General features: G+C 30.2%; 1 protein-coding gene across 1 annotated transcript; it reads left to right on the top strand.

The window, feature by feature from the left end:
- Nucleotides 1–7,746: 7,746 nt before the first annotated feature.
- LOC9307605 lies at nucleotides 7,747–11,853 on the top strand. Its single transcript, XM_021023837.1, has 3 exons — nucleotides 7,747–7,788; nucleotides 10,891–10,974; nucleotides 11,492–11,853. Exons 1-3 carry the CDS (start codon nucleotides 7,747–7,749, stop codon nucleotides 11,675–11,677), a joined length of 312 nt encoding a protein of 103 aa, XP_020879496.1. The 3' UTR covers nucleotides 11,678–11,853.
- Nucleotides 11,854–12,444: the final 591 nt, after the last annotated feature.

Here is a 12,444-nt window from a genome sequence, read left to right as displayed (position 1 = left end):
GAAGAAGAAGAAGAGTTTTTTCGTTGCAGAGGAGAAGAGATGGATTTGGGAAAAAAGGTTGAAGGAAAAATTAAAATTAAATAAAAGAATTAATAATTTTCATGCCGTCTAAATAAATACACTAATTTATGTGCTTTTGGTGTGTTAAATTCTTAATTGTTTTTAATAAACTAAACATTCTTAACTGTTTTCATATAATAATATTTAAACTTCTTTATATTTGTTTCTCTTTGTTAAATAACTTTTTTTTTTTCCTATTTTGAGTGATTGGATCGGAAACACAGCTGGATATACAAGTAACTGCAATAGGATGACATGTAATTCTAGTTTTCTGTATAACTTAAAAAAATTTCCTTATATCAAAGAAAACATTATCATTATTTAAATACATGTATATATAAATGTATAGTTAATAATTCTGTAATAGTGGATAGCTCTGGTAGATCATTTGGTGTGTGAGAACGATGTGATTCCAATGCGTGATATCTTCGATGCTCGAATAAGACATAAAGAGAGATAGTGAAAAGGATGACATGTAAATAAAAACAAATCTATCAACAAACTCATTTGTAAAATAGCATGCAAACAAAAATATTATGAACTAGATATTAACCCGCGGTACACCGCGGGTCTATATTTTCCCTAAATAAAAAAATGATTTTTTAGAATGATCTATAGATATATGGTAAACCGCATGTCAATATTTTATAACTAAAAAATCAAAATTTAAGTTGTATTTGTTTTATTTAGTGTTTAAGATTGTATAATTGTATTTTGATCGCTAATTCTAGGATTTCACCTGTAATATACCATCCCGTATTAATATCGATCTAAATCCGTCCCACTATATAACCCCGTCCCGTGAAATTAAACATTATTTTTGTAAATTTTTTTATAAAGTTCAAATATTTCTAATATTTGAAACTTCATAAAAGTTTTAATACGACCCAAACTTCATAATTTAACTGGTTAAGATCTATATATAATAATATTTGAGAAGTGTTTTTGCTGACGTGTCGGACTCTCGGCTCTTGTTGAGTCATTGATTTTACGTAATTACTTAATTACCCTTAATGAAATCTAATTAATTTTGGAAAAATTAAATTGAATTTCGGAATTAACCAGGAAAAATAATTTTGGAAACAATAAACATGATAATTAACCAAAAAAAAAAAGGAACAACGAAGTACCAGTTAGGAAGCTTTAATTGAATTCATCGTGTTCTTCGTCGTGTGAATATAATTCTTCTAAACGAAGGCAAAACTTGAAATCCTAACATAAAGCATATATTCATAGCAATAACAGAGATCTAATAATTTAGTGATAGAATTTCACCTGTTGATCTGTCGAAGCAGAATAGTCAAGCTTCTCATAGTATCTTGCCCATGTTATGTCTTTAAGACGTCAATACTATCCTGCACCCTATAATTCTAACCAATGAAAAGAACAAATATTTATTACCTTGGATACAGAGTTGACGAAGAAACCTTGGATAAAAACTCGACGAAGAAACTTGTAAGTGTTAATGTATGATGAAGCTTCCATGAACGTGAATTCGTGATCATAATGAAGAAACGTGTGAATGGAGACGGTTGATGGTTTTTTTTTTTTTTTTTTTTTTTTTTTTTTTTTTTTTTTTTTCTTTTTTACCTTTTGTGTAAACAGATCTGTTTCATAATTTATCGGAAAAGGAATTATACCAAAAAAAAAATCGGAAAAGGAAAATATTTATTATAATATTGATATATTTAAGATGATAATGTCAAATATCCGAAAATTATTAATCGGAGCATTAATATAAACATAAAAGAATACTATTCTAACCTTACTCAAATTAATAAGATTTAGATAACCGAAATTAATCGTAAACGGCAATTAATTGTTAAACTAATTAAAATAAAGATCAAACGTACCGGAATAGATGAAATTTTTGGTATGATCGTCGTGTTTGTCGTCAAAAAAAATAATATGTAGATCAATGAAAGAGAACCCACCAATTTAGAAACGGTTATCACGCCATCGTATTGTTCGTCGGATGATTATAAGTCTCTAATCTGGAGATTGACTTGAACCCTGACAAAAACATATATTCATAGCATAAAATCGTAAATAGAAGGTAGAAGACCACCTATTAATCGGTTGTAACCTTGTGCAAACTCGATTTAATTTTGACGAATGAAATGTTGGTGTGGTGTCAAAACTTTCTTGGGGAGACTCGAAGATGAGAGAGCTGAAGTCAGAGATAGGCAGAGAGGTTTACATGTGAATTAGGTATGGAGTGCTAACGTGAACATGAACGTGAACGGCGGTGATTTTTGCACATAATAGCAATTAGATCGAGTTTTGGAAAAAAATATGGATCAGCGTGACATGACGCATATGGATACCATGCATGTCTTTCTTTTCTTTTTTTGTATTTATCGTCGAAAAATTTAGAAACTCTAAATCATGCACCGCCTCCTATTCAATATAAATACCTTGCTCATGGTATTCAATTTCAGATCATAACTAACCCTTGTTTTTTTGTTCTTTTTTTTTCAAACTTTTTTTTGCTTCTACCTAATTTTTCTTTTTCTTTTTATTGTAGGGTGGATGTATGGAGGGGACGATGTGAACTGGTGTATAGAAAATTTGGACCTAATTCAATGAATAAACAGGTGATCTTATAGTTTATATGTACAAATTTGATTTTTTTTTTTTTTTTTGTATTTATGGTTTCACTATTTTCACCACTAATCAATTTTTATAATCAAAAAGTTTGGTTTCAACTTTTGAGAAGGTAATCATCGATGGTTTGGTATGTTTCTTTTTGTTGTAAAAAGATGAGGTACCTCTCGATTTTGTTGAGGTACATGTTCTTATTATTTTCAAATATGTCTTTTCTCAGAAGAAACACTCAACTTTTGATAACACAGTTGCCACAAAGTCAGAAAGATGACTTATTTCAGGGATGAATCTTCAGAGGAGGCTAATTTTTGTCGTTAATACAATTTAAGTATTCCTCTCTTTAGATTAGGGATAACAAACTTGGCTGTTAAATTCAGGAATTACTCTTCGTTGCCAATCTCTCTCCCCAAACTAAAATATTACATATATTGAAGTAGTAACTTAAAGTTTTTGGTATCGAGGTCATTCTAAGGCACTGAGATTCGGACTTTGGTATGTATAGGATTCGTTTTCCATGCACTAAGATTTAATTATTGTTTAATTTATTGGTTTTTAGGTTTCTTTCCATGCTCTGATGCGTTTTCGGGTGTGCCAATGGAAGCTTGCATCACTCTTTACTCCAAGCGTAAGTATGCTCTGCATTAGCTTCTTCTGTTCCATTGGTTATTATGGGTTTTGACTTTTGAGAAATATACAACAATTTAAAACCAGGTTTTGTTGTTGATTAGTTCGATTTGTATACCATATTTTGCTAAATACATATGACCATAAATAAGACCAAAGGAGCTGGGTTAGCTCCTTTGCCAGCTAGGTTGACTTCGTCTCCTCCCCGTCTTGCGGATTTCCGTTATTCAACGGGTATATTTGAGAAGTATACGGTACTAAAACCACAACCATTGATCTTAGCTTGATCGGTTCTTCCCTAGGATTTATACATAAAAGTAAATTGTTTTGTTTAATAATTTTCCATTGCATGAACTTTCGAGACAACAAGTGGACAGGAGTGTAATGTCATCAAAAGTCAAATCAAACACTGTGAGGAACATAATAGACAACGTTGGCTTCTTTCGCAGCTGCTCAATGTTGTCTCTCCCGATGGTCCCAACACTCTCTTCTTCTTTTTTTGTCAACATTCAAACGTTGTTTAAAATAAATAAAAATTTTTAACCTTAATCATCTTTCTAGATCTTTAAATGCCTAAAACTTCAACTTAATCAGTCAGCAATCCGTCACGTTAATGATTTTGAAAGGAAGACTTTTGTTTTGTTTCGGTTAGTTTTGTTTGTTTAGTATTTTAATCACAATATAACTCTAATTTCCCATTAGAGTTGTGTTAATTGTGTTGATTATGATTTGGCGTTCCAATTCTGATATTATTTTTATGTTGTAAATCTTAAACTGTTACGTTATTGTTCTATCTTCCTATGTGAGAAAAAAGTAAAATGTTTTAAAATTTTGACATGGATAATAATATAATTGTAAATCTATAATAATTATATTATCATTTTATTTATATTTTTCAAAAAGAAATATATTTATCTTAATAGATTTAATATGATAATGTCAAATATAGTTATAAATCTAAAAGAGTTATGTTATTATCCCATCCTTTTATGAGAAAAAAGCAGATATTCTCTTAAACTTTTAAATTAACGTGGATAATAATAAATAAATGATAATTTTACTAATATGATAATGATTCGGTTTTAATCTTACCAAAAAACAAATAATGATTCTGTTTTAAAAATATATAAATTTTCTTTGTTTAGTTGTAGATATTGTCATATAAAAAATTCTTGGATCCTCCACTGCCTTAATTTTATGTAAATACCTTGCTTGATATTTAATTTTGATTTGATATCATAACTAATCCTTGCTTTTTTTTTCGGCACTAACTATTGAATTTTTTATACTGCCATTTAATTTTTGCATAAAAAATAATAATTAATAGTAGTGTTTATTATGAATGCAGGTTTGTTTTCCATAAAAACTAGATTGGATTTATGGAAGCACGTCATTGTTCCCAGTGCGAGGAAACAAATGTCGTATCACTGCTGTTGTGGCTCTTTAGTACTTTCGTTTCTGTTTATGGCTTTGCTTCGGTTGTATGGTTAGTCATCAATCATTGATCTTCTCATTGTTTGAATATTGTTGCATAGGAAAAATCTTCCTTTTTTATGAATCTTTCAAAAGTTGGGTCCATGCTATTCTCAGTGATTGATTACGTTTATTGAATATTTGTGTGCTTCCTCTGCTGATATTCTAATTCATGCTTTATTCGTCGTCTTTGATACACTCTGATTAACCATTGTGCACCTCTAGAGTCTAATTTGCAATATTAATGCAAGTCTCTTTAACTTACGGATTATGAAGAGCATCCTAAGATCGTTTAATTTGATTCAGGCTTTATGTGGCTAATGTTTGGTCTTGGATGTGAATTAGTCTATCATGTTTCTTGGAAGGTAGGAAGCAATCTTGATGTTTACCAAAATCCAATGTGCTCTTTTGTAGCTCAGTTTTGAAATATGTACTAATTATTGTAGAGGGAACCCAAAACAAAGAGACCATATGTATGATTTTATATGCGAAGAGAAGCTCCGAATTTGAAATCGTCTCCACTCCGGTGATATGTGGCCATGGTGTGAAGGAGTCTGGAGCCATGGTTATTTCAGATTTGGACATAACCGTAATTGTTAAACTAATAAAAATAAGATCAAACGTACCGGATTGATGAGAATTTTTGGTGTTCTTCGTCATGTTCTTCGTCGTATGGATCTAACAAAACAAAAAAAATATATATATCCCAGAATTTTTTTTTGTTTGTTAATAGAGAGAACCCACCAATTTTGTAGCGTTGATTGTGACATCGAATTGTTTGTCGGATGAATATAAGTCTCTAATCCGGAGACTGAAGTTGAACCCTAACAAAAACATATATTCATAGCATAAAATTCATAAATAAAAGGTAGAACATCACATAGCTTTTTCTTCAAAGCTAACACATCTCTCTTTGTAGCCGAATTACTCTCCAGTTTGGTATATACTCAAATTTTCCAATGACTTCCTTCTCGAACCTGGAGCGTTTTTGCTTTGCCGGATATTTTTAGGATATGGCTCTTATGTATCTCTTGTGAGTCACTTGATATGTTGTTTAGGTAAAACTTTTGGTTTGAAAGAGAATGATCTACGACAAGCATAATCGGTTATTTGTTATATATGTGGCCATGTTCATATTGCTTTTTCCACAAGCAATTTTCCAGTTTTGTAGCATTCGATATTTAAATTTAAAAGCTTCAATACGTTGTATACATGTGTATGTATGTACATATATGAATTATTCTCAGTTGCACATAGTGGTTTCTAAGGGATAGATACTTGCTCTCTGTAATCCTCTCATTTTTAGTACCTATCTTCAGTGTTTACTTTGCTAAGAGCTTCTTGATAGGCATACATCTTTGCAATCTCAGATCAATATACTACAAATACATATACGATACAGTTAAGAAAATGATATTTCTCTTACAACTTTTTATATGGGTTTTATAAACAAGAGATCAACTGAAGGGTTACGCAGCGACCAATGGCGAAGGTAGAGACAAAGATACTACAATAGGGACGATAAATATGACACGATATATACAAAAGAGATGCCTGTTTCTATACCATTGAAATTTTACGTACATAACTACTTCAAAGAGCAAGATGACTTACTTGATAGGTAAGAGATATGGTAAGAGATTATATTTTTCAATTATTTGTTTCCAACTACGAAAAACTCTAGTGACATACAATCTAAAAGCATGAATATGTCATAAAATCAAGAATACAACAAAAACCAGGAAGATGGGCCCAAATTAAAGTCCGAAACTGGACGTGGGGAACCCACAGACAGTGGCGGTCGGAGCGTTACAAATATGAAAGAAACGAGGAAGCGTGAATATGTCATAAAACCAAGAGTACTACAAAACCAAGAAGATGTGCTCAAAGAACGAAACTGGACGTGGGAACCCACAGACAGTGGCGGTCGTGGCATTACAAATATGAAACAAACGAGTAAGCATGAATATGTCATAAAATCAAGAGTACGACAAAACAAAGAAGATGGGCCTAAAGACCGAAACTGGACGTGGGGAGCCCACGGACAGTGGCGATCGGGGCGTTGCTAATATGAAAGAAACGAGTAAGCATGAATATGTCATAAAATCAAGAGTACGACAAAACAAAGAAGATGGGCCTAAAGACCGAGACTGGACGTGGGAACCCATGGACAGTGGCGGTCGGGGCGTTGCTAATATATTGTTGGTTTAAATATATAGATTTTTTATATTTAATTCTATTATATATATCAAGATATAAACACTAATAATTGTTTGTGATTCAAAAACACTATTAATTGTTGATTACTAATAATATATATCAAAAGTTATAGCGTTTTACCATAATTCTATATTAATGTCGTTATAAAAATTAGACTCTTGACAAAATTAATTCAATAAATATCCCTAACTTGATAACCCTAAATATTAATTATTAATTCTGGTCTTAATCAACATACAACCCCGCGCTGGGCGCGGGGACCTCCCCTAGTATCTAGGATTTCACCCGTAGTATACCGTCTCGTATTAATATCTTTTATAAATATTTATAATGTTTAAACTACTTATAAATTCTTATAAAATTCAAATATTTATAATATTTGAAACTTCATAAAAGTTATAATATTAGAAATAATTAAAACGTTTAATAAAGTTAGACTTTTTTATAGTTTGTATTTTCGTTTTTTATTTTTTCTTTTAAGTTTTTTAAAAATCAATGCTATCAAACTGTAGTTATCTTATATATATATATATATATATTAAGATTATCATTAAACATGAAGATTTACCTAGAAAAAATAGGGTGAATACAAAAAACTAACCATATGAAAGAATCTGACGTAAATTTAAAGCATATGCTCTTGATAATGGCAATCATCAATGGGTTGCTCATCTTGTATAGGATTATCTGCGCAAGACATCAAATGTTTATTAAATTCATGAATCAGAAAAATGAAAGTTCATATAACAAATAAAGATTGGAATGGGTAAGAAGAGGTATTTGTTTGATGAGTCTTCTAGTCGAGTAAAAGTGTGGTATTTATAGGGTAGGTAGGCATCTAAGTTTATTGTTAAGGTAGTTTGATAATATCTTGGAGAGAAAGTAGAAAATCAAAGATATTATATACAACGAAAGTTTAGGATATGTTTAAGGAAAGATTAGGAAATAGTTATATAACAAAATTTATTTGAAAAAGATTGTAAATGATTTGGTTTTGCAGAGAATCTTAAAAAAAAGCTAAGCAACCATTTAAAAGGAATATAGCCGATTAATGTGGTAATTAGTTTAGGAAATCACATTAAACCGAATTAAAAAAATAATTAGAGTCATAACTTTGTTTCTTAAAATCAAATGTTAAGAAAAAATATCGAAAAGTATATAATTATGGTATCATCGTTGAGATTTTCTTGGGCGGGAATTATGGATTCAATTAGAGAAGAGAACCATATAATGGAAAGAATCTAATTAGCCATAATTATGTTTTAAAAATATTTTATTGCATAATATAAAGAGAATATAGATGATATATGGTATGGATGTAATTAGTTAAGATGGCATAAATATTCGAAAATCATCTCGAGGTAAAGAGTAATATAGTCTATTTATATGGGAAGAAGTTAAGGAATAAGGAAACATAAATATATGTGTAATTATCTATATTAATGACGTTTTTTTGGTTAGAGATATGTAGAATTAAATGATAATTTGGTATTAATTAAATGCTATCAAATATCTCGGAGATTTTATTTTAGAAACTAATCGTGGACTAAGCAGAGATTTTTGCAAGATTCGTAAACGGAAAATCTTTAATGCTACTATTGATAAAAAGGAATAGAACCAATTAATGTGGGAAGTAGTTAAGGAAATAAGATTAAAACGAATTGTATGTTTAATTTAGTCTTAAATGTCGTTTTTATTACAATATTCCTTAAATCTCTTATTCTAGATCCGAATAGATTTAAACCGGGTAAAACCCGGATCCAAATGATTAAAAGCAAAAAAACCTGTAAAAATGTATATGTAGATGATAAACATAATTCACTCATATTACTAAGCTTGTATTAATAAACGAAGACATATTGCATAGCGGTTTGTGTTAGTGTTACCGACGCTTCCGATGTTAAGATCCGTGTGTTTATTGTTCACAAAAATAACATTGGTTTTGTAGCAAGCAAAACTAAAACTATATCTACCATATGCATCAACAAAGCATAGCAATAAATGATTATATAACTCAATATATATAATTGGGCTGAAATAGTCTTCACTCTTCTGTCATGTCTATTTGGTATTTGGAGATTGGAGAACATATGTACATATTACTGTTTCCTTCTTGCGACAAGTGAAGACTATTTCAACCCAATTCTATATCTAAAGTGGGTAAGAGAATCATTTACTATTTGTACTGTCATATATTCCTTCTGGTTATGTCTTCTCTTTTTCAAGAGAGATTCTTTTTGTACAAATTACATTCAATAGTCCCATGCTAACTTATGAGGAGTAAATTCCCTCTGCGACGTCAGTTATAAAAATATTTGAGAGGTTATTTTGTAGTAATTGAATATTAAAACAATAACTACTTTTAATACACCTAATTTATTTTACTGTGTACTTACTATATAATCTTCAAAGTAGTAGCTAATAGGCTAATAGCTATCGATATTCCCTGAAATGGAAGGCATGCAATTATTATGTATGTAGAAGTAAATATAAATAGAAAGATTTAACCAAAAAATATGGAATAAAAGATATACACTGAAAGAGTAGTTGTGTATTTATGAAGAGTGATGGATGGTTAGTTAGATGTACTCGTCATTTGTCAATTTTAAGAAGAAGTCTTTTCGACATTCCGACAATTTTGTTATTTTCATAGGTGGCTAAGATATTTGCTACGGTCAATTATTATTTAGATCAATTATCTCTAAATAATTTTCTCTTTTTTGGGGAAATCAGTGGTTCTTAAGAAGTTAGGATTAAAGCAATGACCCGAATATTTATGATGACGAGTTTAGTTTGTTGCTTCAAGAAAGGAGCATCATCTACTCGTCAATCTTAACCACCAAAAGGTCTCTTTTTCTAGTATAGTGCAAAGGATACACGCGCGAGTTACTTTCTTCCCACTTGTACACTGCCATATACTCCATCTAGAAATTAGAGGTGAACCAAATATCTAAGATCTGAAAACCGATCTAGAATTTAATGTCTTTAGCCTTTCATGGGCTTACCTTAACGATAAAACTAAGATATTTGGATCCGACTTTCGATCCGTTTTTAAAATACATGTACCATAAATATAATGTTCCTAAAAAGATCTGGTATTTGTGGGAAAAAGGAAAAATGGATGATATTATTAAAAATAAACCTAATGAATATCTAAAAAAAAAAAACATTATAGAAACGTTATAAGTAAAACCTCTATAAATTAATAATGTTGGGACCAGAAAATTTTATTAATTTAGAGAAGTATTAATTTATTAATAAATTAATAATTATTAATTTATAGAGAGATTTTACTAATTTTATAATTTCTTAAAAAAAATGTTATCTAAAAATAATTTTTTTCTTTATAAACAATATCTTTTAAACACTAATTACAAGTATAGAAACAATTATTAAGTTTAAAAAACAACACAAAATTATTTTTGAGAAAACGTAAATATTATGTTGTTGTACCTTATTGGATTGCCACAAAGGCAGTAACCTTGTTCAGTTGATTAGCTTTGTTATATTAATATACTGTATAGGACCTAAGACCAAGTCCAGCAAGGGTTTTTAGTGGGTTTCTATGTTGAGTTTTTAAGATAAAATGGGCTCAGATGAAAGAAAAACAGAACAATCCATTTAGGATCGTTCCTAAAATTGGGTTTTTCGCGACCCAATAGAAACCCATACGTGGCTTCATTTTATTGGGTAAACGTTTTGACTAAACCAAAAAAAAAAACACATACGCGTTATAATTTTTTTTTTCTTCTCTCTCGTTTTTTCGTGTTCACCGACGGAGACTCCAAAGTCGATTGGAATTGTCGACGCCGATCTAGTGATTCGTTCATGAAATCATGGCAGATCATCAACCTAAACGACTGATTCAACCACGGGATGATGATCGAGCTGGAACCCAAAAGCTAGTTACAGCTCGAATTCAATAAGCGAAAACCCAGAGATAGAAGAATCCTCAAAACACGTTCCAAAATCGAATCGAAGAAATCAACGGTAAACCCTAAAATTCCTTTGAATTACCTTTTGGTATCGTCGGACATAGAAAGAGAGAATCAATAGAGAGAAAGAGAGAGGTGTGGAGGAGAGATATTTTTTACTTTTTTTCCTTCTTTCTTTCGTCCTCTTATCAAAACAGATTGCGTCCCGTTTTTATCAATCTTTCATCTGATAGGATTATTCAAAATCGTATCTCTTCTTCTTCGAATCGATTTGATTTTATGAGCTTTTAAATTGAATTTTGAAAGAGATTATGATCTCATTGCATTGGTATGTATATTGAATTACGAATTCTGGAAATTTTTAGTTCGTGTACTAAGCTTGAGCTGCATATGTTGTTATTAGCTTGTTCTTAGTTTTTTATATGTTTGCTTGATTCTCAGTGAAGTCTTATTGTTGTTTCTATATTAACATAGAAATTTCAGATATTTATGTGTTTGTTCTGTAGCTTTGTTTGTACCTATATCCTTTAAAGAAAAACTTACGGATTCAGGTATATGTTTTGTTGTGGTAGATAGAGGAGCATCATGTGGCTCAAGGTTTAAGTATTGTTGGATACTTTCATGCAAACGAGAGGTTTGATGATGTTGAGCTCTGTGGTGTGGCTAAAAACATTGGTGATCTCATTTCTCGCTATTTCCCTCAGGCACCAATTCTCTTGGTAATTAAATGTCTTATCTTTTACTGTTATTTATTGTGATAAATGCTTCTTGGTTGATATAATTGGAAGTGTCATAGTTAGATAAACGTCAAATGCTTTTGTAGGTAAACGTCAAATGCTAGTTCTTATAGCATTTAAAACTGTAAAACTGTGATGATTGCTTGCTAGTTCTTCTTCTTTTTATATCATATATGTTTAAAATTTATAATTCATAATAATAATCATGTTTGTTCAAATAAAAATATTAACAAAAAAATTTTAAAAATTTATTTTATTTTTTAGAAACCCATTTAAGGATTCCACCAATGGACCATAAATTTTTCAAAACTCTACAAAATCTCTAAACTACAAAACTATCAAAATTTATTAATAAAAAATACATAGAAACCTTACTTAGAAACTAATCACTGTGGTTGCTCTAAGTTTTTGTGTGTCAAATCGATAAATATTATGCATATGTATGTATATAACCCAATTACTCTTAGTTGGTTTTGAAGAATTGTTTTTGTTTAAATATATTAATGGTTAAAAAGTCTGTCAAAATACGTCTTTATCCATTTCAATGCTTCGAGTTGGTGAGACTAAAAAATCTTGCTGAGAGACTTATTGCACAGATATATACTGGAAGGTGGATTGTTAATTACTAGTTGTTAGACCAAATATATACTTTTCTTTTCAACGATATGAATATATTTTACTCTATAATTATGTGAATACTTAATAGTTAATCGATGAGTTTTATGAAATTATGGTAGAAATTAGAAAGCTCACACTAGAATACTATGAGAGAAAGTCTTCCTCTTAAC

The sequence above is a fragment of the Arabidopsis lyrata genome (assembly GCF_000004255.2).
Source record: "Arabidopsis lyrata subsp. lyrata unplaced genomic scaffold ARALYscaffold_6, whole genome shotgun sequence".
Lineage (NCBI taxonomy): Eukaryota > Viridiplantae > Streptophyta > Magnoliopsida > Brassicales > Brassicaceae > Arabidopsis > Arabidopsis lyrata.
The sequence above is the reverse complement of the archived record's forward strand: the minus strand, read 5'-3'. Positions and strand labels throughout refer to the sequence as shown.